Source organism: Sinocyclocheilus grahami, unplaced genomic scaffold (genome assembly GCF_001515645.1).
Source record: "Sinocyclocheilus grahami isolate Dianchi unplaced genomic scaffold, SAMN03320097.WGS_v1.1 scaffold238.1, whole genome shotgun sequence".
Taxonomy (NCBI): domain Eukaryota; kingdom Metazoa; phylum Chordata; class Actinopteri; order Cypriniformes; family Cyprinidae; genus Sinocyclocheilus; species Sinocyclocheilus grahami.
The window spans coordinates 22,347-48,141 of record NW_015505417.1 but is presented as its reverse complement, the minus strand read 5'-3'; the positions used below and the strand labels follow the sequence as shown (position 1 = coordinate 48,141).

General features: G+C 35.8%; 3 protein-coding genes across 6 annotated transcripts in view; 2 read left to right on the top strand and 1 right to left on the bottom strand.

Moving 5' to 3' along the window:
- LOC107597820 (BTB/POZ domain-containing protein 17-like) overlaps positions 1-24,437 on the bottom strand; it is a 28,220-nt gene extending 3,783 nt beyond the window's left edge. The window contains exons 1-4 of one of the 2 annotated variants that reach the window (XR_001610494.1): positions 24,360-24,437; positions 23,589-23,618; positions 21,437-21,653; positions 1,269-1,339 (exon numbers count right to left, since the gene is read on the bottom strand). Coding sequence is in view for 1 of the 2 variants with exons in the window: in XM_016289009.1 (XP_016144495.1) it covers positions 1,057-1,339; positions 3,261-3,354 (377 nt within the window). In the remaining variant the exon portion in view is untranslated. Of the gene's footprint in view, positions 1-1,056; positions 1,340-3,260; positions 3,548-21,436; positions 21,654-23,588; positions 23,619-24,359 lie in introns of those variants that run through there. The other variant, XM_016289009.1, reaches the window with a different exon arrangement.
- Positions 9,866-18,620, top strand: LOC107597822 (probable G-protein coupled receptor 142). The gene is made up of 4 exons (XM_016289014.1): positions 9,866-9,914; positions 16,410-16,557; positions 17,769-18,457; positions 18,538-18,620. The coding sequence occupies exons 2-4, from the start codon at positions 16,425-16,427 to the stop codon at positions 18,547-18,549; spliced, it is 834 nt and encodes a 277-aa protein (XP_016144500.1). The 5' UTR covers positions 9,866-9,914; positions 16,410-16,424; the 3' UTR covers positions 18,550-18,620.
- An 80-nt stretch (positions 24,438-24,517) lies between the features above and the next one.
- The window catches only part of LOC107597821 (G-protein coupled receptor family C group 5 member C-like), a 10,743-nt gene continuing 9,465 nt past the window's right edge, over positions 24,518-25,795 (top strand). The window contains exon 1 of one of the 3 annotated variants that reach the window (XM_016289013.1): positions 24,518-24,764. The gene's annotated coding sequence lies outside the window, so the exon portion shown is untranslated. The remainder of the gene's footprint in view (positions 24,765-25,795) is intronic. The other 2 variants (XM_016289011.1, XM_016289010.1) reach the window with 2 other exon arrangements.

Here is a 25,795-nt window from a genome sequence, read left to right as displayed (position 1 = left end):
TTGAAGCGACTCCAATAACATGATATTTATCCCCTGGAATGTGAATTTTAGTGGAGGAACTCCGCCAACTGGGGACCCCCTCGAAACGTGATTGGGCTAGTTTTGAGTAGGGATTGGGCGGGGTTTTCTTGTGAAAACCTGGCAACCCTTATCTAGGCCTATTTAACAGGTTGTCTCAGATATGGCATCCAATGTCTCTGTGAGCCAAATTGGACTATTGCCTGATAAAATAATATGCAAATATAAATCTCTTTTTATAATAATGCATCTTCTTGTGTTGTTTACCGTTGTAGTTTAATGCTGTCACTGCCTTGTTTTCCTTTTTTTTTTTTATTCTGATTGTATCTTTGTCGTTTTATCCTTTGGATCGCTATAAAGGAAATAAAACCCCAAACAAAAAAACTTCAGTTCATTCAAAATAAATGAGTAGGCGGCATGTGCTCTTGTAACAAAACATCTTCTCACGCTAGCTACACATCACTATTGTAATGTCACCCTATTATGCCCTTCTCATTATAAAGCTGCCTTAGATTAGAGCAGAGAGTTAATTTTTAAATATTGCTGTTTTGTTTCATGTTTCATGAGATGTTATCTCCTTTTGGGTCTGAGCTGCTGAGAGCAGGAACTTTGCAGTTCCAACATTGGCCATTAGAGAGAGTCTTGGACATGTGTGGGATGGGAATGTTCTCATAATTGGTCATGTCCCAACATGTTTTAGGCTAACATGTTGGGATGATACAGCGCTGCAGGTTTTTTTTCTTTTCAAAAAAAGAAAAAGTTTTGTGGTGCTGTGGTAAATGTTTATGATGCTTTGCAATTCTAGTTTAGACCTAAATAAAATATTTTATTATATCTCCTTTTGTGTTCTACTTTAAAATAGCATAAAATATATTGTACATATTTTAAATATATAAAAATAGTTTATATATATTAAGAATATAAAATATATTACAAATAAAAATAACAAAATAATTTAAAAAGAATTAAATTAATATTTTTTAAAAATTAATTAAAAACTTAAAAAATAAACAGTTTCCCAAATTCAATGATTCTCACCTGATGAATTTCTCGAACATGGCAGTGCATTCTGCTGTTTCTCGCAGCACTAGCGTGCTACTATTGCGGTTTCTCAGCATCTCCTCAAACACTCGGCTCTGCAGTGAAAGCACTAGCGTGTGGGCTTGGATAACCTTGACCTCATCCGCATCCACTGTTTCCACACGTAGGGAAATGTCACTGTTATTTCCCAGCACCAGAAGGCCCTCCAGCCGTGCCACCAGCCCCTGTGAGTGACTGATCACTTCTGTGGTGCCTTCAACCAGTCCCTCTGCCCTCAAACCTGCAGAGCGAGGGGGAAGAAGTGTATTTATCAATTTCCAGATTGTTGAATAGAAAGTGCTGTTGAGTGCATTGTCACTGCCTGGAACTTGCTTCAAGAAACAGTAGTATTTCTCAACCAATGGGTGAGTAGTTTAATCCATTATAATGCAGTTTCATGAAGGCCTTGTTGACGAATAAGTATGCTTTCTCTGTTTTGTGCATTAAAAAATGGCCCAGCATTGAAACTGAAACATTGAATTTTGCAACAATGTAGCAGGCCTCATAACCTGACTGGTATTGGTTTTCTGAGTCTGATTATAGACATTTTGACCTTAAATACTTTACATAGTTCGATGTGGCATTAATGGCTTGTATGTTGACCTTTTATAGATCAACTGTAGAGCCTGGATGATCAAAATTCATGAATGGACTACATCTTAAATAAATAAATAATGTTGGTACATTTTTAAGCCACATTATATATACACACTACTCTTCAAAAGTTTGGGGTTGGTATGATTTTTATTTATTTAAATTTTTTTGGAAAGGTGTCTCTTATGCTCACCGTGGCTGCATTTATTTAATAGAAAATACTGTAAAACAGTATTTTTATCAAATATAATTGCAGTTTAAAATTACGTTAAAATGTTTTCTATTTTAATATATTTTAAAATGTAATTTATTCCTGTGATGCAAAGCTAAATTTTCAGCATCATTACTCCAGTCTTCAGTGTCACATGATCCTTCAGAAATCATTCTAATATGCTGGTTTAGTGCTCATGAAACATTTCTTATTATCAATGTTGAAAACACTTGTGCTGCTTAATATTTTTGTGGGAATCATGATACCTTTTTTGTCAGTATTATTTGATTAACAGAAAGCATTTAGCATTTATATGAAATAGAAATCTTCTGTAATAAATGTAATGCATCCTTGCTAAATGAAAATATTTAAAACTTTTGAAAGGTACTGTACATAATTATACAATCACATAATAAATATAATATTTTATTATTATTGATGTCCTATAAATAAGATTATCTTAAAGATTACTTCTTCATTTGTCTTTTTTCTTTTTTTTAGATTTTTTAGAATTTTTAGATTTTTTTTAGAACTTTCTGTTTGCTTCTTTCTGCTAGATTCTGAATCATAGATTTACAATATAGTCTCTGACATTTGGACTCCTCTGTATATTGAAACAACTTTTACATGTTTTGCATTACATTTTCAGTGTTTCCTCTTTTCCATTATTAAACTACACATATAGTAGAACTGTCTTTACCCTCCTGTTTTCCCAGAAAGTAACAAATGTTTTAAACAGAATGTTTTTTTGTAATGGGTAAGTGGATCTGCAACCTCATGATCATCCAACCTCTGCTGTACTAGGTGCCATTGCAAAGTTCTGGGAAATGCCATGAGCTGCTTGTATGTGTGCTTTTGTCTGCGTTGGTGTGCGTGTGAACAAACCACTTATAACACCCTGGTTTCCTATTACTTGTTACCACATAAAGTACAAGCCATTATGAATCATAAAACAGACCCGTAAATAAATACATAACATAATAATGAAATAAAAGGAAAGGCTGATGATACATTTTTTTGTCATCAAATTAAAACAATATAATTGTCTTTTATAACCAGACATGATTATTAGATTTTAGAATGAAAATGAATTTCATTTTAGAATGAAAAATTATTTTTTCATTTTAAAACGTGCTTTTTGCAAAGAAAAAAACCTTGATGAATTGAAGTTCAACTGATATGTTAAAATCTATTGATTTCCTAACATGCAACTTTGCAAAATGCAGACTTCACACTTCAGACTCATCAATTTCTATCATCCAACAGATGAAACCCAGAGTTCTGGATACCTCAAAACCAATACTTCTGACATGATGTCCAAACGAAGCATCTATCATCTAGAAGAAAGTCATCTTACCTCCATAGACAGGTTGCACATGAGACCCTGCAGCCAACAGCAAGAAGAGCAGGTAAATGTGGGCATGCAGCCCATTCCCCAACAAATAAGACATCTTTTATTGTCCGATGGTAGATTTGATCTTCCTCTACTCTGTGTGTATTCTATATTTTCGTCTCTTTTCTTTATTTTCAACCCTCTACTCTTCCTTAATTTAATTGTCTTTCTTCTGTTTCCTCCTCCTCCTCCTCTTCAGTGGATGATGGATGGTCTGTCGGCCCCTTTCTCTTTATGTGGCATATAGGCTATGGTGCATAACTAGTATGTAGGTTACTGGTTGTTTTGGGTTAGTTCCACCCTCACAATATCCTATCGATCTGTGGAACCTGTGGGGGGTGGGGAGTTCGTTTTGGTGGGCAGGAACGGCAGTTGCCATGACAACAGCTTTGATTTTGACTTTTCTCTTTTTTAATGTTGTATGACATAGATCCAGAGGAGGCCTCAGCTGTTCGGGCAGCGCGAGCATGGAATTCTAATCACAAATTATAACTGCTATGGAGGATTGGAGGTGTGTTTATGCAAATGTATCTGCATGCATAGATTAATAGATGCTTTTCTTGGAACTGCAACTAGATTTTTACACTTTATTGACGAAAAAGAGGTTATCAGAGAGTTGCTATGTGTTTGCTTTTTTGGGTAATTCACTGCTGGCAAGATGAGCTTTTAATAAAACTTGGCTGTCACTGTAGAAGCACTTTTTTTATTTGGTGTTGCATAGCCAATTTTAGCAAAGATGCATAGCAAAGACAGCAAAGATGACACAGGAGTGCTTCTGAAATGGCGTTTAGGAATCTTCGCACAGACTGTTTAATGCTGCTCAGAGGTGGCATGAATGCATTTCTATCATGACAACTCTTGGAAGATTTTAGCCTGGTAATTGATATGACCGTTTAATGTATTTGGTCTTGGTGGAATAAATTTACTACGCTGCTGCTGCTGTTGTTTTAGATTATTGCTGCTGCTGCAAAGCAAGTACAGGAACTTGCTACTGCCAATGCATACGCTGATACGGTGCTGAGTATTTAAGACATACTGCTGCTGCACAAATAGCATATATAATAACCCATAGCAGATCTATACAGGTGGAGCTGGGGGAAGGTGAAGGGTTTCGGAGGAACTCTGATAGCGTGCTGCGAACTGTTTACCAACCATTTAAATGTAAAGCAGTAAACTCATTGGCAGCATATGCAACATGAATCAATCAGCTTTTTGCAAGTAGTTTAACACTGTGAATATCATCAGTTTGCTTTAACGAACCATCAGTCTGCGCTATCTAGAGTTTCATGACAGAACTTATTTATACAGCAATTCAACTGTATACTTTGACACTATGGGCTGAGTTGGGTCACAGCAGGCATAATTTAGCCTGACTTTTATCCAGCATTACGTCTTTACACTGAATTTTGTGCAGGCACAGAGCAGCCTTAACTCAGCTGTGTAAAGACCCCTCATGACTAGTGAAAAATGTCTGTGGCATTGCCTTTTGCCAAAAACTTCAACATCCATAATGCACTTTTGATTTTGGTGCCACCCAACTGTCAATCTGACTGTCCATGGGAAGGGAAACAAAAATGCGGAAATCCGAAACAATCCCTGAGCTCAGTCGTCAACAAAAAAATACATAATTTTGCTGACAAATAAACAGGGATATTTGGGTGCGCATAATATACTGTCAATATTGTAACCATGCAAAGCTGGTTAAAAATTGGCAAATAGTTTGCCCCAAAATGAGAATTTGGTCATCATTTACCCACACTTGTGTCATTCCCGTATGTATTTCTGTTTTCTTGCCGAACACAAAAGACCATATTTTGACAAATGTGGGGATTATTTTCAGTACAATAAAAGACTTTCATCGTATGGACAAAAAGCAACACATTTTTAAAAATATCTTCTGTTGTATTCTGCATATGAAAGAAACTAAAAAAGGTTTGACATAAGAGTAAGGAAAGAAGATAATTTATCATTTTTGAGCTATCACTTTAAAATTGCATAACTTTAACAGCACAATGACCTTCTCAATTTGAGATATCATTCATACCCGTATAAAAAAACTTTTTAATTCTTCAGATTAGTTGTTTGTTTAAAGTATGAGAAGTTGTAATAGGACTATCTAAACGTGACACCCAGAAGTATTTGAGACCCCTGTACATTTCTGTTTAGCATTGAGCCAGTTACTCAGCCAGACTGAACACATGCATCCTATTACATGCTGTCCACACACAGGATCAAAAGAAGGACTGGAGTCTATTTCTCTCTCTGTATGTAAGGACATCCACCCCTGCTGCAGAGTCCTCTAGTTAGAGGTTATGTCATTTGTTTACTGCCAGTCAAAGAAGTGGTGGAAATGTGCTGAGACAGCCTGAACCTTTGCTGTGTGACAAAGCGACAGAGGTAGAGCAGATACGTGTGTGTTTGTGTAAGTGTACGGGTGTGTGTGTGTGTGTGTGCTGTGCATGTGTGAGTAAATTTGAGTAAATCATTTACTTAGGAGGAACCCTAAAGCTACTATCAAGCCGATTGTGACCCTGATCTAGACTGATAGCGATGAATAGATTCCTCTTAAGGCTACATTCAGGGTGAATATGAAAATTGATTTTGATTGGGAGAAAACACGATCAGAGTTTAACAGAGTTGATAAAAAGGCTGCATCCAATAAACAGTAATATTGTGAAATATCATTACAATGTAAAATAACTGTTTTCGATTTTAATATATTTTTATATTTAAAAAATGTAGTCCTGTGATTGCAAAGCTACATTTTCAGCATCATTACTCCAGTATTTAGTGTCACATGATCCTTCAGAAATCATTCTAATATGCTGATTTGCTGCTCAAGAAACATTCTTATTATTGAAAACAGTTGTGCTGCTTAATATTTTGTGGAAACTGTAATACATTTTTTTCAGGATTCTTTGATGAATAGCTGTGTTTTTTTTAAACAGATTGTTTTTGATCAATTTAATGAATCCTTGCTAAATGAAAGTGTTAATTTCTTTCAAAAACATTGCAAACTGTCAGGAACTGTCAGTCTTTTGTTCATTTAGTTTTCATTATCATGGACTTCATGCCTTCCATTATCACGGACTGGAAACAGTCCTTTTTGTTTCATTTCCTGTTGTCTTTGGCTGATGATACACAGGGCAACTTTTTTGAGCAATGTTGCTTGGGCACTTTCCCATTGAGAATGGGTAACAAATTTCTATCTGGATATTTTAGATCGGTCGTGGGCCCTGTGTCTCACCTGGTTGCCCACTGATGGCAACATTGCTCAAAAAATTGCCCAGTGTATCATCAGCCTTTGTTCTAGTTTCCCACTCTCTTTATTTAATATGGCAATTCAATTGATCATACACCTGTTAGCCTTTTAGTTCATTATCAGTGTATACTTAAGTTCCTGGTTACCTCAGTTCATTGTCGGTTGTTGTTTATGTGTCATGCACACTGTTACGTTGACTTGGCTTACCCTGTGTTTATTCTTTTATTAAATACCTTTGTGTTGGAACTTTCTGACTCTTTGTCTTTGGAACCTTTGACACAAACTTTTGGAAACTGTGACACAAACATTACATCTCACATCTGATTGGCTAATTATTTATTTGGTACACCAAAAGCCACATAATGCAGGATAATGTACAGTCAGCTGATAATAACCAGCTTATTATAGATTGTTTCATTGTGCTAGGAACGGTCAATATTATTGTAGAGTGTTAGAACAGTAACTATGAGTGATGCAGTGACAGTGTAATAAAGCAGCAAGCTTTCATATTCAGGTGAAAGAACAACCGTCATTGACAAGTATACAGGCCATATTATTATCAAGTAGGATTCAAACAACTTTCAAATTGCTAGTAATAATTAGACAGAAACAGCAAGTAACTTTTTGAGTTAGAAAGACTAAAATATTATGTAAAACATACTCAAAGAATCTTTTTTTATTTAAAAATCGCTTTTACAGTGTGTATGACGACTCCTTACTTTTAAAAGTAGAAGAAATCTTACCTTTGATCTTTACATTTTTTTACATTATATACATGACCGCAGAGATTTTAGTTAGTTATTTCTGTACTAATAACTCAAACTCCAGTATTTATACTACTCAGTGAAGAGAAAGCTGGATAGCCTGCAGGAATATTGATTGATGAGAGTGATAAAATCAGTGATACAGTGACCCAACAAACCTAATTTGATTTATCTCCCTCTCTCATATAGGACTCCATATTTGACCCACTTGGCACCTCAATGCATCTACTTCTCTACTGCCTTTTAGCTGTATATTGTGTTGTTTGTATTGTGGGTCATTTATATTATTTTAATAGATTTTATTGTATTTCTTATTTTGTATTTTATGTTTTGCTAAATATATATAGTAAAGAAATTGTGTTTTTTAACACAATGCATTATATAGTTTACCCAAAACTGAAAATTCTTAGAATTTTTATTTCAGTTAAATTCTTAGTATGGAAGTCAATGGCTACCGTCAACTGTTTGGTTACCAACATTCTTTAAAATATCTTTTTTTGTGTGTTTAACGGAAGAAAGAAACTCATGCAGGTTTGGAACAAATGGTGGGTGAGTATGGATACAGAATTTTCATTTTTGGGTGAACAATCCTTTTTAAAAAAAAAAGTCCATACTTTTCTATGATCTGGAAATATAAAGAAGACTTTTTTGCAGAAGTGCATGTTATCTGGGTAAGTCAATAAGACTAAGCCTGTGGTGATCTACCTTTTCTGTATTGATAAATATAGATATTTAAAGCAAATTCTGTTTCCTATTGTCACACCATAGCATTAATATGCCTATACTGCTGGAACCACGACCAATGACAGAGAGTTTACACAGCTTATTTTCTGCCTGGCCAGTCCTCTGCTGCGGTACACGGCCAGTTCAGAGACTGATCATCAAAACGAACACTCAGTGATGAAAGAACACTCATTCACTAAAAAGAGAGAGAGCATCCATGCATGGAGATTTCCATCCTCCATCCTTTCTCTCCTTCTGTGTCCAGATGGTGGTGTACATGTACTTTTTGTTCCATCCATCTGGAGACGTGATGTTGCTGGCTGGTGAGGGAAGCTAATTCTTCTAGAAAACACCTAATACCTTTATTGATTTGGCTAAAAATTGTACATCTTGGACCCTGTAGCACATTGTTATCATCAAATGAACAAAATGTACACTCTAAAAAATGCTGGGTTGTTTCAACCCAATGTTGGGTCAAATATGGACTAACCCAACTGTTGGGTTAAATTTTGGTTACATTTTTAAATTAGCTTTTTAACCCAACAGTTGGGTTAGTCCATATTTGACCCAACATTGGGTTGAAACAACCCAGCATTTTTTAGAGTGTACTGTAAAGGTATTGTGCAGTGATGGTATCAGATGGCAATACCATAGTACTTTTTTATATTAATTGTAAATTGATTTGTATGCCTAATTTACAAGAATGCTATGGTTCTACCATGTAAAAAAATGAAAGAAAAAAAACATATAATACCACAAATTGTGTGACTTTTTGAGCAGTGCTGTTGATTTTGACCAAAACAAAAACTAAAAATCATTTTTGTTAATTGAAAAAATAAAAGAAAATCAGAAATGTTGACTTGACAACTGAGACAAATATAATAAGCTGAAGTTAAAGTACTAGAATTACTAAAACTAAATCTGAAATAGATATAAATATAAGCTAAATAGAAATATTAAACAACAAATAAAACGACAAAAGCACATTATGACTAAAATTTAAAAAAAAACTACAATTTAAATCAAAATAAAAATTACAACAGGAAATATCAAAATAAAAGCCAATTCACAATGTTTTTAAAAATACTACATTTAGTATATAAATAATACTTTTGGTGCATCATTTAAATAGTGAAGAAAATCCCATAAACTTGCATTGAAGTATGTATTTACATATTTACATATAACCAGAATACTAGGCTCTTTTGACTTTCTCCAGCAAGCAACCATCCAGCAACCCAGCAACCACCTACCGACTGCATAAAAAGTGCTAAAGACCACTCAGAACACCTTAGCAACCACCAATACCCTGGCAACCAACCTGAAGACCCCAGCATGACCCTATATAGCATTGCGGTGAGTTTTGCACAGACAAGAACCATTCACATTTTTATTAGTAAATACACAAACCACCTAGGTATTGATTCAAATGATTCAAGCTTAAAAAGGACCACAGAGGCTATACTTAGATTTAAGATAATTTAAGGAATCACACAACAGATAAGAGCTCCCATGGGTCTGAAGGCATTGCTGTGTGAAACTATACACCCTTCTCCTCATGTGTCTGCGCTATATTGACCTCTCTGTGAAAGACAGACCTCTATACATCTGACTCACCTTCATTCTCAATGCTTCACTCATTTATCAAAATCCTCTCTATAGAAATCAGCCCTGCTTAACCCCTCCCTCTCTCCCTCTCTCCCTCTCTCCCTCTCTCCTTCTCTCTATCTCTCTTCCATAACCTCCTCCCGAACTCGCTCTGTGATTGCAGTGATGTGTCTGTTATTCAAAGACCCTTGTCCTCCTCAAGGGCTGCCTGGCTGGGCATCAGCGGTTAGGACGGATGGGGACCTGCAGCGATTTGTGAGGGTAAGAAAACCTCATTGTCCGTGAGCTATCGGTCTTTATCTGATGGATCACTTCATTTATATTTAAGAGAGTGTTAAGTGAATTTTATAAATTGAGCATCAGTTGCAGTTACAGTTTTTATTACAATGTTTTTGCTGTATTAAATAGTGTAAATGCAGGTAAAGTGGGGCACTGTCTTTTTTAATATTTCTTTATATTGTATTGTAGTAGATATTTTTAGCTAGCCTATTTAAAATGGTATGAGTGTGTCAAGGGCTAAGCATTTGCAATCATATTTTAAAATGATGCCAACAATGAATTAGCAGAAAGTATCACACTTTCACAAAATTTCACAGTATCACAAAATGTCAATATACAGTCAAATGTAAAATTCAGAGTGAAATTCATCATGTCACTTAATTAATAATTAAAATGTGTTAATTTATAATTTACTCCTTGAGACCATGATAAGTGAATATACTTTGAAAAATGTTTTTGATTTTTTTTTTATATTTAATAAAAAGTATTTAACAGTATATAAATACTATAAAACATAACTAGTATAAACTATGTATGTGTGTTTATATATAAATGTATAATTTACTCCATAAAACCCTTGAGACTGTGTTATGTGAATATATTTTATAAAAAAATTAAATATAAAAAAAAATTAAATATATTAAATTATTTTATACATTTTGATATATATTAATTTGATATTTTATTTATTAGTTTAATTTATACATATACAAATGTATGTTTATAAAAAGTATTTAAAAGTTTATAAAATAGTAGGACTCCAAAACATCCAAATGCTCACAACAAAACAATAATTTTATTTATATTGGTACAATGTTTTCACTTTTATTTACACCCTCTTTAAAAAACAGCTTTTTAAAAACGAGTCTTAACTGGTTTGTTCTGGACATAAATCAGTTATTCGACGTGTTGTGTCCTCTGTGTTTTGTCATCTTAATATTTTCTCCAAGAACTACGGGATATCCAGAGGTCAGCTCTGGAAGTCATAAAGATCACTTCAAAAATGTGTGGCATTATTTGTGAGCGTCTTATGTAATCAAGAGACTGTGAATTTCAAGGCCTCTGTTTCTGTGTCCCTCTCATCTTCTCTCTTCCTTTTTTAGAAAACAATGAAACTTACACTCTTTTCCCTGCGTGTGCTGATATGAATGGTATTGCTATACCATTGTCCTTGAGCTCATAACTATTGTCTCAGGTGTACCGGCCGTATATGAATAATTGAGCGTGTTCATTAGAGCAAAATGTCCATGGAGAGAGATCTGAAACCTTACACATTGACTCCCTGTACATCTCAGAATGGAAAACAGTGGCCATTTATACTGGAACAAAATGAGGTGATTACCCTTGAGACTGTGTAGATAGAGCCACAGTTCATTATTTGGTGAAAACATATTTTTTCATTATTGTCTATACTGTTTGAACAGATATAGATGCTTGTATGGGTAGCTGCCCTGAGGCAGCACATGTGAACTAAAGCAGTAATGGAAAACATTGCTGTTTGGCATTCACATAGTTCAGGCTTTGAGCTGCAATGTCATGCTTTCAGCTTAAAAAGCTTGTACGAGTTATTTCATGTGAATCTTTTGAGACCCTAATTCTAGACGGTAGCCTCTGGATGGGGACTTTGGAAATCCCTGGTCATGGAATTAAGCTCTTGTTGCACATTTACATTTAGCAGATGCTTTTATCCAAAGCGACTTACAAATGAGAACAATAAAAGCAGTCAAAACTAACAAAAGAGCAACAATATATAAGTGCAAATGACAAGTCTCGGTTAGTCTAACGCAGTACACGTAGCAAGGTGTATATATATATATATTATACACACACACACACACAAAGAAAAACAAGTAGATAGAATAGAAAAAATAGAAAGCTAGTGGTTTTTTTTAATAAATATGAGGACACAATGCAAGGCCAGTTAAGACTTTTCCATTAAGACTTAAATTGTGGATACAGAATGATTTTAATAATTTTTTTTTTACAAAGAAAAACAAGTAGATAGAATAGAAAAAATAGAAAGCTAGTGGTTTTTTTTTAATAAATATGAGGACACAATGCAAGGCCAGTTAAGACTTTTCCATTAAGACTTAAATTGTGGATACAGAATGATTTTAATAATTTTTTTTTAATTTGGCCATTATGTTTTCTTAACAAGTATGACTAATTTCACGATCCTGACTCTTGAATAAGTGAACATTAGACATGTTTTAATAGCGTCTGATTTAAGATAGCAAAAGTGATTCATTTCTGTGAATCATTTAAAACAAAATAAACTAAAAAAAAAAATTTTTTAATAAACTTATCATAATAAATTATGTTCATGTCCCTGTGTGTTTTTTTTTTTTTTTTGTATATTAAAACTGAGGAAATTAAGATTGAAGGTTGTATGTATTGTGATATTGTTGCATTTTAATGAAAAATATTAAATATAATCTTTCCTTTCGTCAATTTAGTGACAAAATGTGGAAAACATGCTATATTTTACTTCTTACATTGCTTGGCTTCACCTGAGTCAATAGTTCTGAGCTCAAGGATGATATAGTATTAACAATACCCTCCATATCAGGACACGTGAGAGATAATGTTTTAATGACTGCTTGGTTGAAATTCTGAATCCTGCGACCGGAAAAAGCATAAATATTGAAATATACAAAATATATATAGCCACAATGCTAAAATATATTGAGATATATATTTCTAGTTATATCGCACAGCCTATAAAATTGTACTTTAGAAAATAAAAAATTATTGGCAATGAGAAATAGGATAATATCCAAAGAGTTCCCTTAGGAAATGTGTGTATATTAAAGTCTTTCGCTAATGCACGAGAACAAGTTTCCTCTCCATAAAATCTAAACCTCGTGAGAAAATGTTGTTTCCACATCATTTATAATGTTTGATATGCATATTGATCACATTCTTGAATCCAAAATCATCAGTTCCTTCATATTGAGAAGAGAGGCAATGAGCATTTGAACAGCACTGTAATCATAATCATAATTATTTTGATTTCTCAACTACTGTCCAGTTAACACAATTGATCTTTCCTTAGATACATGCTTTCACGCTTTGAATAATGAATAGAGTATTGGTGCTATCAGCCTTTTTTTAACTAAATAGAGCCAGATTTTCACAGAGCAAGCAGCATGTCATATAAACACACTCAGATCCATATAAACACACACACACGCTACTCCTCATTCATTGTGAATCTCTTAAATGAGCGATGATTTATTTGTAGAGATATTTTCAGAAGGGAAAACAACATTAGTAGTGAAGTACTTAAAGCCTTTCAGGGAAAACCTATCTTCTGTAGCCTAGCACACACTCAGCTTTAGTTAAAGATTGATCATTTATCAGCTTCTGTATCAAAACAACTACAGAGTAACAAAAAGCCATAAAAGTCTCATTGCAATATATGATGGAACTGTCTATGATAATGGGATTACGCTCCTCTGAAAGTGGAAATAATAAGATGCTTTTAGAATTTTACCATTGAGACGATACAAATCAACTTTTTAAAAACATTTGTGGATCCCCATTAATGCTTTTCCTAATTTTTGCTCAAATTTAACGTTGTCTACATTTGTCAGTCTCAACTACTCAACCCTGTTGTTTAATATATTCAAAAATTACATTTGTAAATAATATATGCATAATAATAATATAATATGTGTGCATATATCAAACCATTTACAGTCCTCTTACACATTGCGACAGGTGTATTTTTAATTGTTTTATTAATTTTCATATTTATTTCATGTTATTGCTAGAAAAAAGAAAAGTATCTTTTACTAAGTATTTGTTTTCTTAGACCATTTCTAAAACTATTTCAAGCATTTTTTTAATCGTATTCATTTAAATTTGTCATTTATATATTCATTTATGGGTCATACCCATTAGATATAACGTATTAAATGTTTCCCCACAACATAGTAACAAAATGTATTGTACTGCTTTTCCTAAATTAAATTTACTATAAATGCACATGAATGGAAAATGTAGGGAGGAATTGCTTTAGTCCAAATTGCTGAAGCAGTGACAAAGAGGACCCCACATAAATCCACAGTAAGGCAAAGACAGATTAGTAATTATAAGGTGACAGAAGACCAATCATTCCTGCCTTGTCCAGTTCTTACCAACAGGGAGAATTTGCCCACATAAGCAGGACAGTTGATGAAGCAGCCTCATCATAGCAGGCAATAATGTTCCACAACATAAACCCTCTCTCATATTGTCTTTTTGCCAGGAGGAAAGAATGAATGGCTTATGAATATATGGCAGTTCAATTCCAATGACAACACAAAAACTGCACACTGCAAAGGCGAGATGCACAGTTTGACCATAAGAAAATCACCAAAGCACATTAGCAGAGTTGTCCGTTAGGGCTGTCAAAATGGCTGAAAAATTTAAATATGATCAAAATTTGAATTATATTTTAATTTAAAATGTGTAAGTTCAGTTAGGGTGAAGAAAAGATTTTGGCTTCTCTTCTGAGGCCACAAGAGGGCGCATCGTGCAAAAATATTACTAATGCACGTTTATTCAAAGCATAAGATAAAATGACTATCTGTGAAAAAAAGTGCATAGTGTTTAAAATAATATTTATAAACCAATTATAATTAATTAAGTTGCTTAAACAACTATAAACAAAACAGCATCATGTATGTATGCATAGTTTAATACAAAGGGCGGAAAGCCAATCACACAGAGTAGCCTACATTTCTCATTTAAAAACATGAGATGCAGTGTGATGGGGAAAAAATTTTGCCATGAAGTATCGATATACGTTTTTTTCTAAGTTAAAGGTGGGGTAAGCGATTTCTGGTAGCCAATGTTGACATTTGAAATCACCAAAACAAACACACCCCAACCCCAGAAGGGTCTTGCCCCTATTTTGATAGCTCCGCCCCACACATACGTATGCAACCCAGGCAATGATTAGTTCTGTGAAACAAAGCAAAACCAGTGTAACACCATGTCTACACCGGACGCGAGTGGCGCGGCACCACAAAATACTATGGAACTCATTATAATCAGTGATGCTGTCTACACCATAGATATATATACATATCTATGGTCTACACTGGATGCAGGGCGGCACAACATGACAAATCCCCGACAGAAAACTGCTGCTGCGTTCTATTCATGACGTATTGACACAAATTTCAAATGATTTTCAACGGTCGCTTTGTCGCGTCCAGTGTACTAGACAGACTTTAGCTGTTGGGGCGCAGACACGGTGTTACTCACCTATCGAGAAGAAACAAAGCAACCTCTGTGTCCGATCGCAGGCCTTCTGCTCCTTGAGTTCTCTCCAGCGCTGGAAAGCTGATCCGATATTTACACGGGTCCTACTTCTTGCCTTATTGCCTTAAGCCTTCTTTTGTTCCGCAGACGTTTTCCTCTTATGTTTTTTATTCTCCATCTCTATCTTTCTGTCGCTCAGCTCGCTAACGTGAGCACTGAACGCTCTCTCCTCCACATCATAAGTAGACACGCCCCTTACTGCTGATTGGCTACAAGTTTGTTTTGCTAATCGACCCGAATCAGTTTTCTAAAGTGTTTTTGAAAAATCACTTACCCCACCTTTAAACTTGCATTAATTTTACATGGCTTTCCAAACATGCGGTTCTTTTGTGCGAGACGCGAGTGCAACGGTGATAGATGTCCCTCTAGAAAATGCGCGAAATATGTGTTCTGTGTGAATGGCTTGGTTTCAGTTTTGATGTAAACAAGATCTTCTCCGCATTGATGTTTTCTTTTTCCGCAATATTTTTAATGAACAACGCAGCAGCGCCGCATATAGTGGCTTCAACTGGATAGGCTAACAAAAAACATTATAATGCAACGACACTTACATCGCATCTCGTGCCACTGATAAAGCTGCCGGACACACATCTAAAATTCGAATGCAAAAACAGATTTTTATTTTAAATTCGACGAATATTCAAAATTAGAATTTTTTTTTTGACAGCCCTGTTGTCCATAAAACTCAAAGATGTTATGAGGTCAAAGGAAATCTACAGAGCAAAACAATAATTTCCGCTCCCTGCACTGGGTCTGAAAGCAAATAAACATGTTTGGCACAGCTGATCACCTCATCCTCTCAGGAGGGGGCAGTTATGGGAGTAATCAAAGTTAAACAGAAGGAAAGGTAGAAAGATAAGACAAGTAAATGAGGGAGAGTGTTGTGCACTCATTCCATCTGTCCCTATTTGACTGTTTTTAACCTATGAGGGCAAGCTGTCTCTGTCATTAACACAGTGACCTGGTAAAAGACCACCAGAGCACAGTAAAATTCCATGCAGAAATGCATTACACCTTCTCTTCTTCATTCTGCACTGCAGAATCTATGTGACATAAACACAATAAGGTCCATTTCATTGATTTCAGTTGTTAGGCAAAGCTTTTAGGTCATATTCCGATACTGTAGTTTTAAGGTTTCCTTCCTGTTCTCTTTCCTTTCACAAGAGGAACTAAGAGGCCATGATTGACTGGCACAATGGCACATCACCCGGCCAGCAGGTGGATGAGAACAGCGCTCAGGAGAGGTCAGAGTGTGTGCTGGCTTACATCCCTGTCGTCTACTACAGTACTCTCTTGTGTGTTGGAGTGCCAGGTATGAGATGTGCATTTTAATACCTATAAACATGGGTCGATTAAGATTAGGGTCGTGCGCCATTGAGAATTGAATTGAGAATGCATATTAAGTTAAGAATTGGGTAGCAATCAATATGCAATTTTGGATTTAATTTAGGGAAGTATGATGGAACGGATTGAAAAATGGAATGAAAATCACCATTGCACATAAACTGTTCTAAAATATTCATTTTTGGCACATGGGAAATTGATCTTCATCACCTTGAGTCCTTTGATGGAGGAAGATCATGGTAAATTCATTCTGTGAGACACACATCAGACCAGACTAGAAAACATTAAGTATCCACAAACATTTTATACACCAATCCTGAGAGAGACTGGCAACTGCTTGAGGACAAGAAATGAGATCAATAAACCAATCAATACAAATGACAATTAATTAGAGACTCATTTGAAAGCCCCCAATAAACTGCTACTATAAATCAGATCAGGGTCACAGATAGATGCTTGGTGTTCACAACAGTCCATTCAAATCAGTTTACAAGCTGTCTAATATCAGATCTCTCTAGTTCACCCAAAAATGAAAGTTCTGTCATTTTTACTTACGCTCATGTCATTCTAAACTTATAAGACCACAAAAGCAGACATTTTGAAGAAAATTTCAAATGTTATTGTCCATACAATCAAAGTCAAAAGGGTCTGAAACATCATTGTATGGACACAAAAATACTGAAGTATTTTTCATAATATTTTTTTATGTTCCAAAAATAACAGCATATGGTTTTGGAACAACATGAAAGTGAATGAGAAGAAATCATATTTTAATTTTATTGGATTCAGTTGAGTTAAATTCTCCATAGTTTTATCCATTCTGCTGTCTAGAAACTATTTTCTATAAATAGTTTTACTATAAAAATCTTTAAAAACCCTTAAAATACACTTATCTCTGGTTGTTTCAACCAGCAAAAACCGCACAAATTCACTTGAGTTTAATCTTTTCTTTGTGGAAAATCAGGGCAAAGGTTCCCGTGGGCCGCCATGTTCTGTAAATATGACCCCTAATCTTTTACTTCCCATCAATCTTGCTGTGTCAACTCCCTCCATGTCCTTGATTTCTATCTCCGGCTTCTGCTTCTCCCATTTCTGGCTTCATTCCCTAACTGTTTAAGCCTCGTCCATCCTCCTCTACCTCAATCCTTCTTTCTAATTCCAGTTTTCTCCTTTCCCTAGTGAACATCCTGACGTTGGTGGCTCTTTACCGGCTGGCTGTTCGTACTCAGAAGGCCCTGTATGTGTATCTTCTTGCGCTAACTGGCTCGGACATCCTCAGCCAGCTATTCATCATCTTCGTGGGCTTCCTGTTGGAAACGGCTGTGTTTCACCGAGACGTCCCTGTGCTGCTGCTGAGGTCAGTCAGTATGATGGAGTTTTCTGCCAATCATGCATCTATCTGGGCTACCGTTCCCCTCACGGTGGACCGCTATGTCGCTTTGTGCCACCCGCTACTTCATCGGCAGATCAGTTACCCAGCACGGGCTCGGCGGATCATCGCAGTGGTGCTCACATTGGCGCTGGCATCTGGCGTGCCGTTCTTCTGGTGGTCGGACATGTGGAGGGTCAGCCGTGCGCCCAACAGCTTAGATACCGCCTTGATTTGGACCCACGTGACTATTATTTACTTCCTTCCGTGCTGCATCTTCCTGGTACTAAACTCTTTGATCATCCTGAGGCTCCGGAAGAGACAGCGGCAGCAGATGTGCCAAGACGAGAGTGGGCAGCAGCTGGCAGTGCCAAGCAAGCTGGGTAAAACCACAGCTATGCTCCTAGCAGTGACTTCTGTGTTTGCTGTCCTGTGGGCGCCTCGTACCGGAGTGGTGCTCTACCATCTCTACGTGTCATCGGTGCACAACGATTGGCGGGTACATCTAGCATACGACTTAGCCAACATGTTAGCCATGCTAAACACTGCTGTGAATTTCTTTCTGTACTGTTTTGTCAGCAAACCCTTTAGAGGGGCAGTGAGGGACGTCCTGTTGTTCCGGGGGGCGCCTTTGCACCCACGCCATCCCCTACATTACCAGCGCAATGCTACCAATGCCTCCACCTCTTCTATTTCCAGCTCCAAACGTTCTCAGCGAGAGGTCACCCCTCTCTCTCCCAAAAGGGCAGACATCAAGATATAGTCCTGCTTAAAGGGAAAGTTCACTTAAAAAATGAAAATTCTGTTATCATTTAATCACCCTCATGTTGTTTTAAAGCTGTATGACTTTTCTTATTGTCCATACAGTGAAAGTCAATAGGGTACACTCTTAAAAATAAAGGTGCTTGACGATGCCATAGAAGAACCTTTTTGTCTAAATGGTTCCATAAAGAACCTTTAACATCTGAAGAACCTTTTCTGTTTAATAAAAGGTTCTTTGTGGCGAAAGAATGTTCTTCAGATTATAAAAAGGTAAAAAAAGAGATGGTTCTTTAAAGAACCTTTGACTGAATGGTTCTTTGTGGAAAACCAAAAAATGGTTCTCCTATGGCATCGCCGTGAAGAACCTTTTAAGCACCTTTATTGTTAAGAGTGTACAATGTGGTTTTGGACCCCATTAAATATCATTATTTTGACAAAAAAAACACTGAAATATTCTTTGGAGTAGCTTCTTTGGTGTTCTGAAGAAGAAAGAATACAGCTTTGAAGTGAAAGTTTAAGTCATTTTTGGGCAAACTATCCTTTTAAGCCCCAACAAAAGCATGGTGTTGTTCTTAAAATGAAGTTGAATACACTCTAAAAATGCTGGGTTAAATATAAACCAGCGCTGGATTAAAAAGGTACAAACCCAGCTATTGGGAACTTTTTCACCTTCATGCAAAACTCCTAATGGCACAGATTCCTATTGCATTGACTGGATTTCGGCCGTGAAATTTCACCAAGCAACAGACCACAGTGTAATTGTGCGTGATTTGGCGTCTCCAACAGAATAGAAAAAACACTGCCTTGTTTCCCACATAATAAAATATCCTCATAATGATCAGTCTAGCATCTATTCATGCTAATGTGCACCACAGGTACTGTTAATCTGAATGCTGTTTTATCTGACCTCTGATTAGTGACCTGAGAGATCACCGTTTACGGTCATTAAACAAAAGCCCAATAATATTAACGTTGTCTTGCTGATAAGACAAGTAAGCTTTGCAGGACATCATGGCTATCAAGACATAACCATTCCAAAAAAGATTGTATTTTGTTCTGCAAAGCTTACTTGTCTTTTGCACTGATCTGCATATCTGTGTTATTTATTGTCCTGGCCTCTGCGGGGATAAGAAATCATACTACAGTATTTATGAAACAAAGATATTTGGCTCATGTCTTGTAATTTTCCATAAATGGCTATCCTTTTAAGGAATAGGTTGAAACATGAATATTCCGTCATCATTTATACACCTTTGTGTCGGTCCAAACCTGTAAGACTTACTTTCTTCTGTGAAACACAGGTTGGTGGAACACACTTTTCTATATAAGGAAAGTAAATGGTGATGTATACTATCAAGCACCACAGTGACAAAAAAGCCGCATAAAAGTATTGTAAAACTGTTGCATATTGTAAAAGATTATCAATGTGTTTTAAAGCCATTAGATAGCTTTGTGTGAGAAATTTGTGTGAGGCTGAAATTCAATTCATTATATGAAAAGCCATATGTTTCTTTAAATTTGCATTCATTCAAATATGACACTGATACATAAGTTTTGACATCTATGATGATGGTCATGTCACATCAAAAACAGGACGAGTTTTGGAATAACATACGGATGAGTAAATTATGACTTTTTTTTTTTTGAGTAAACTATTCCATTTAATTGTTGTATTTTAATATTGTAAGAATGTGTCATGTATTTAGTGTTTTTATAAATGTTGCTGATATTGCAGATGAATGAAGTTCTTTAAACACATACAATAGTGTTTCATTAACAGACTTGTCTCATTAATTTATGATCTATCATTCCAGACTATAAAATATTTTTATTGGTAGATTTGAAGCCATCTGAAATCTACCCAAGACATCTTAATGCAACACTACATCATTTTCCATTTGAATGTAATTAGTATTTTATTTTATTTTTATCAAACTTACGTCATTATTCCATAAAGTTCATAATCTTCTGATCAAGACCTTTCTTGCAGCTGTAGGTTATGTTGCATGACTAAATTAAACCCTTTCAGAGCCCATCCAGTGAAGCAGAGCAATATGGTTGACCTTTTTAACCCCAGTGTGCAAACTGCAGACGCTAGCTTAGCGGTTTATTTTCAGTGCATGGCGACTGGATGAGGCTTTAAAAGGGGCTTCGACGTGGGAACACAACGAGTGAAGACACCACTGTACAAACAGACCCATCTGAGGAGCTCAGGCTCTGCTGAACAAAGCCAGCCTTGAGCTTCTGTGCACCCATGCAGCAACAGTAACAATTTCCATTTGCTAGAATTCACCAGGATCACCAGAGATGTGCTGTAATTACTCTGTAATTTGTCATCTGATCAGATATTGTGCAGCACTTGCCAGCATGTACTTAAAGAGAACAGATTCAGATCTTCAGCTTCAGCTCAATCTAAATGCAATGACATTTTTTTTTTCTTTTTTTAACTTTAAAAGCACGTGCGTCGATTTTCCTGTCGAGTTTAATCTGAATAAATCTGATGGAAGAGAGTCTGCGAGAATCGATTATATTAGTCCTTGACTGTACAAATGATAATTAAATGTGTTTAGAAGACCTTTTTATGACTAATGATTTAATGAAGTACGCATCTGACTAAAAGGTACATTGAAAGCTTTGATTTAATTAATCTGGTGAATTAGAGAGGAACATTTTTTAACTTTTGGTCTGAAAAAAGAAAAAAAAAACACTAACTCACTTATTATCTGGAGCTTTGGTTATGAACTCTTCACTTGTCCTTTTAGTTCACTTGTGTTTCTCAGCACCCAGTGTTGCATCCTGTGTCTCTTTCCTTTCTTCTTTCTTGATCTCTCTCTCTCTCTTCTCAATCATGAGAGGGAGCCTCTGGCCCTGCAGATGTTATCAGATGTTGTCCCTTTGAAAAAAGTCCCCCGCTGCATCACAAACACAGATGCCTGAGAAGAAAGCACATCTATCGTTAAAGCCTTAATACGAGCAGACGGCTGACAGCACAAGAAAGAGTCTGAATATTTAAGACAATAAATAACCTGCTCTGTTTGAGGTTAGCTTTAGATTTGCTTAGCCTTGTGCTGCAGCTGCAGAAGATTGTTTTGTCCTAGCTATGCATGCATTTTGCAGCTTTACCTACATTAAATCTGTTAAGGTTAACATGAAATGACATTCATAACCCTGTACACTGAAAAAAAAAATTTGGTGGAGGGTTTACTCACGATTTTCACGCAGAAATTGCTAGTAAATTTTACAGATAATTACAAAGAAATGGCAAATAATACACTGAATAAAACATGCAATTTAGAAGTGGAAAGACTGAAATAGTATTTTCTTGTTAAACGTACTCCAATATTTTTTAATAAGTCAATAAACCTTGAAAAATACTTTTGGAATTGATTGGATTATGAAATATAGGAGTTTTATGCCAGAGTTTGCTGTCAGTTTCAAGAGGTTAAAATTTGGCTGGTTAGTGTGAAACTAAAAGTAGCAATGTTTTCTAACTAAACTGGCTGAAAAATGTCTGTGGTTCCCATAAGCAAGGATGACAGATGGCACTCTTACTCAAATCACTAAGATTAAGACTTTTTGTTTTTTTACTTTACTTTTAATTAATGTGCACTAAATCATGCACATTAAGACCAAGAATGTATTAAGAAAATAAATGGGGTTGAAACAAGTGATTTCATGTTGACTTAAATGGTTTTAAATACGGCAGATAAATTAATGAACTGCCTACCTGCTTCATCAATTATGTAATGTGATATACTGTATTTTGCCATGAAGTGATATTTCATTTGTGAAATATGACTTAAACTTGCACACTAAACATGTTTCTGTGTGATGTGGTGTAAGAGGATAACTTCAGAACAGAAATCCCCACAAAATGGCATGTGGCACTTGCATGATACTTCCTGTGGTTGCATTGTTGTTCGTGGTTTACATTGTGACACACAAGCTTTCCTTTGTTTGTGTTATTAAATATGTGCACTGACAACTGATAAATTGTTTTTGCATCTTGATCATACTTGGAAATTAAATGTCTATGAGGATCTATTTATGTATCTGGAGTCCTTAAAAATAAAAGCACTCAAACTTGAAGCTCTGTTGCATTTCAATGTTGGAAACATTCAAAATTCAAGCTTATAATATCAGTTGTGATACGTGCTGAGGTTTCTTTTACTTTTTTTCTTCCTTTCCTTCTTGTTGTCAAAAAAGGAAAGAAAACACACTGTGCAATAACTACAGTATCCTGTTATGTGAGCAGAACACATTCACACCTCACACTCCAACAGCACACCAGACAGGAAAACAAACAATGAGTCTTGCTAGCACTACCTCCAGTATATCATAATTGTAACAGAAATGGACAACGCCCTCTATATACAATACAAATCTACAGAATTGGTCCATGTCAGAGTTGGAAACGTCTTGAAAAAAATGTGTATGTATGCAAATTATATAATATCCAAAGTACACATTTCAAGTAATTGTGCAGTTAATTCTCATATTGTTTTTTCAGAAAGTTTTGAAATATTTGTCACTATACTGAAACATGGTAATAATAATTTAATTAGAAGGGTTTTATTGGCCTATTTACATCTACATTGAAAATATATTTCTTTGCTATTTTATTAAAACTTTTTCAGAGCTAAATCCATTACAATTACATTTTTAACAATATTTCAAGTGTAATTTATGAGATTTGTTGTATTTTGAATCCAATATTTCTTTATAAAGGCAAAAAATTGATCACTAATGCTGTAGAATGGACCATGTATAATACAGCATATTTAGCTGTATTCAGATAAATACATAAATAAATAAAAGGCTGTAAAGGGAGAGCAAAAGGGGATCAAGATGTGAGCAAGATATCTTACCCACGTTGCTCACATGGGGTTTTGTCAGTGCTGGAATAAAAAACATGGGGATTTCAGAAGAAGAAGAAAATGTTGTACAGTACATGTGGAAAAATATCAAATAAACTAGCTAGATTCATCTGAAGAAAACGTGACCGGTGAATGAGATGAATAGGCAATGTTTATATGATTTGCCACTAGGTGGCAATGTACACACACTTTTAGAAATATAATTCCCACAGAATTAAGTTTTGAACCTGTTACTTTTCTGCTTGCAAATGTGAAACGTAGATAACATAAATATCAATTTGTAATATCAATTTAGGTTTGTAACATTACAGCGACAAACAAGTAATATGTTTTGAGCATAACAAGAGTTTGGGCTTATTTTAAATGGGCAGCATATAAGCAAGAGAAGATTCAATGCGAGTCTTCGTTTTGCCTCGATTCTTTTTAAAGCTCAGATTGGCTTTTCATCTCTGTTCAGACCCAGAAGTTAGCACAGAAAAAGAAACGAAGCCATTGTCAGCTTCACCTGTGTAGGCTGGTGCTGGGCAAAGCCACTGAGGCCTCAAATTTCCAGCGCTGCGTTTCCCAAAAGCTTCGTGAGCTTAAATTGAGCGTAGCTCCACTGGTTTCAAGGGGTGTACGGTGTACTCAAGCTTACGATGCTTTTGGGAAACGCAGCCCTGGGTAGTAAAGTTAGTAATGTGCTGTGTGGACAGACAGATGAAGCTGACAAAATACTTAATATCCACCATAAATAGCTCACTAAGGTGCAACTAATGATACCTTTTTTTCTCCCTCAGTTTGTTTTTTCCCAGGTAGTGAAAGCAGGCGCGCTGCCGAGAATGACAGCGCGAGAGGGACGTGCGTGCGTGCGCGCGCGCGAGAGAGAAACTGAGAGTTTGATCACATCATCATCATCATCATCACTGGCGCGCGCTATCACAACTCGCCGAGTGTTGGCCCTCGACTATCCCTGAAGCTTTTTGAAGGTTTGTTTGCCTGGAATACAAAGGGAACATTGTTTTCTTCTTCTTCTTCTTCAGGGTTTAATACCTCACCTCAGCTCTCTGGCACATTTTGGCGTCGCGATGTCATATTTACTTTCCTGCACTTGCTGGAACAGGTGAATTGTGCTCATATACCAAAGAGTGACAGAGAAGCGACACAGTATACGTCTGACTGCAAAAGGTGAGCTTGTTTTGTTAGTTTCTTGTGCATCTGCGTGATTTCGTGAACAGATTAGCCGTTTTACAATATGTTTGTGGTTTGTACTTTATTTTATTGTGGCTTGTTGATATTAATTGCCTGTGCTTTTGGGCTTTAATCCGTTTTATGGGATTACGAGAGCATTGATCTGGTTTGTTTATAAATATGTTGGTGAAAATAGTAGCCTACGATTATTTAGACGCCACTCACTAACATGTTTTGTTTTGGGGGTTGTTGCAAATGTTTTACTGAGGGTTTATTAATGCTATTAGGGATATTAATCAATTCAAATTCATCTTCAGCTGTCAAACCGTAAAGCCGTTATATTCACGCAATGAAGAGAATCTTTGTTCACCTGCTCAGGTGAGACGCCCAGTCAGTGCTGCGATCTGATTGGTGCGTTGTAACGGACTGAATGATGTGATTGGCTCAAACGGCTGTATGTCACTATGAGCTTGTTACATAACATGGATAAAATACCGAAAAGAACCAAAAATGTATTTAAACCTTGCTAAAATGTTTCATGATATTACTAAAAATGTCATATTTAATCACTACATTTTATTTGGGTGGATGTGTGTTGAATATTCTAATAGACTGTATGTTAAAGCTATTTATTTATTATTATGTAAAGCTATTTATTATTTATTTAATATTTTCAAAGAACGAAAGAGCATAGTATGTAAATTAAGTACAAGAGTATACATTGTAAAGAACTACAAGGAATACATAGGCTATAAATACTCTACCCATTATAAACGAGGCATTTGTTGCATCCAGTGGGGACATAATTACGGCTTATAATGACTTTTACTGTCTTTTTCCGCGTTGCATTGCATCGCGCCTCGTACAACATAAAACCATGTCAAACGAGGCATTTGTTGCATCCAGTGGGGACATAATTACGGATTATAATGACTTTTACTGTCTTTTTTACGCGTTGCATTGCATCGCGCCTCGTACAACATAAAACCATGTCTGCATTTGTGATCGGAGAAATGACAAACTACAAA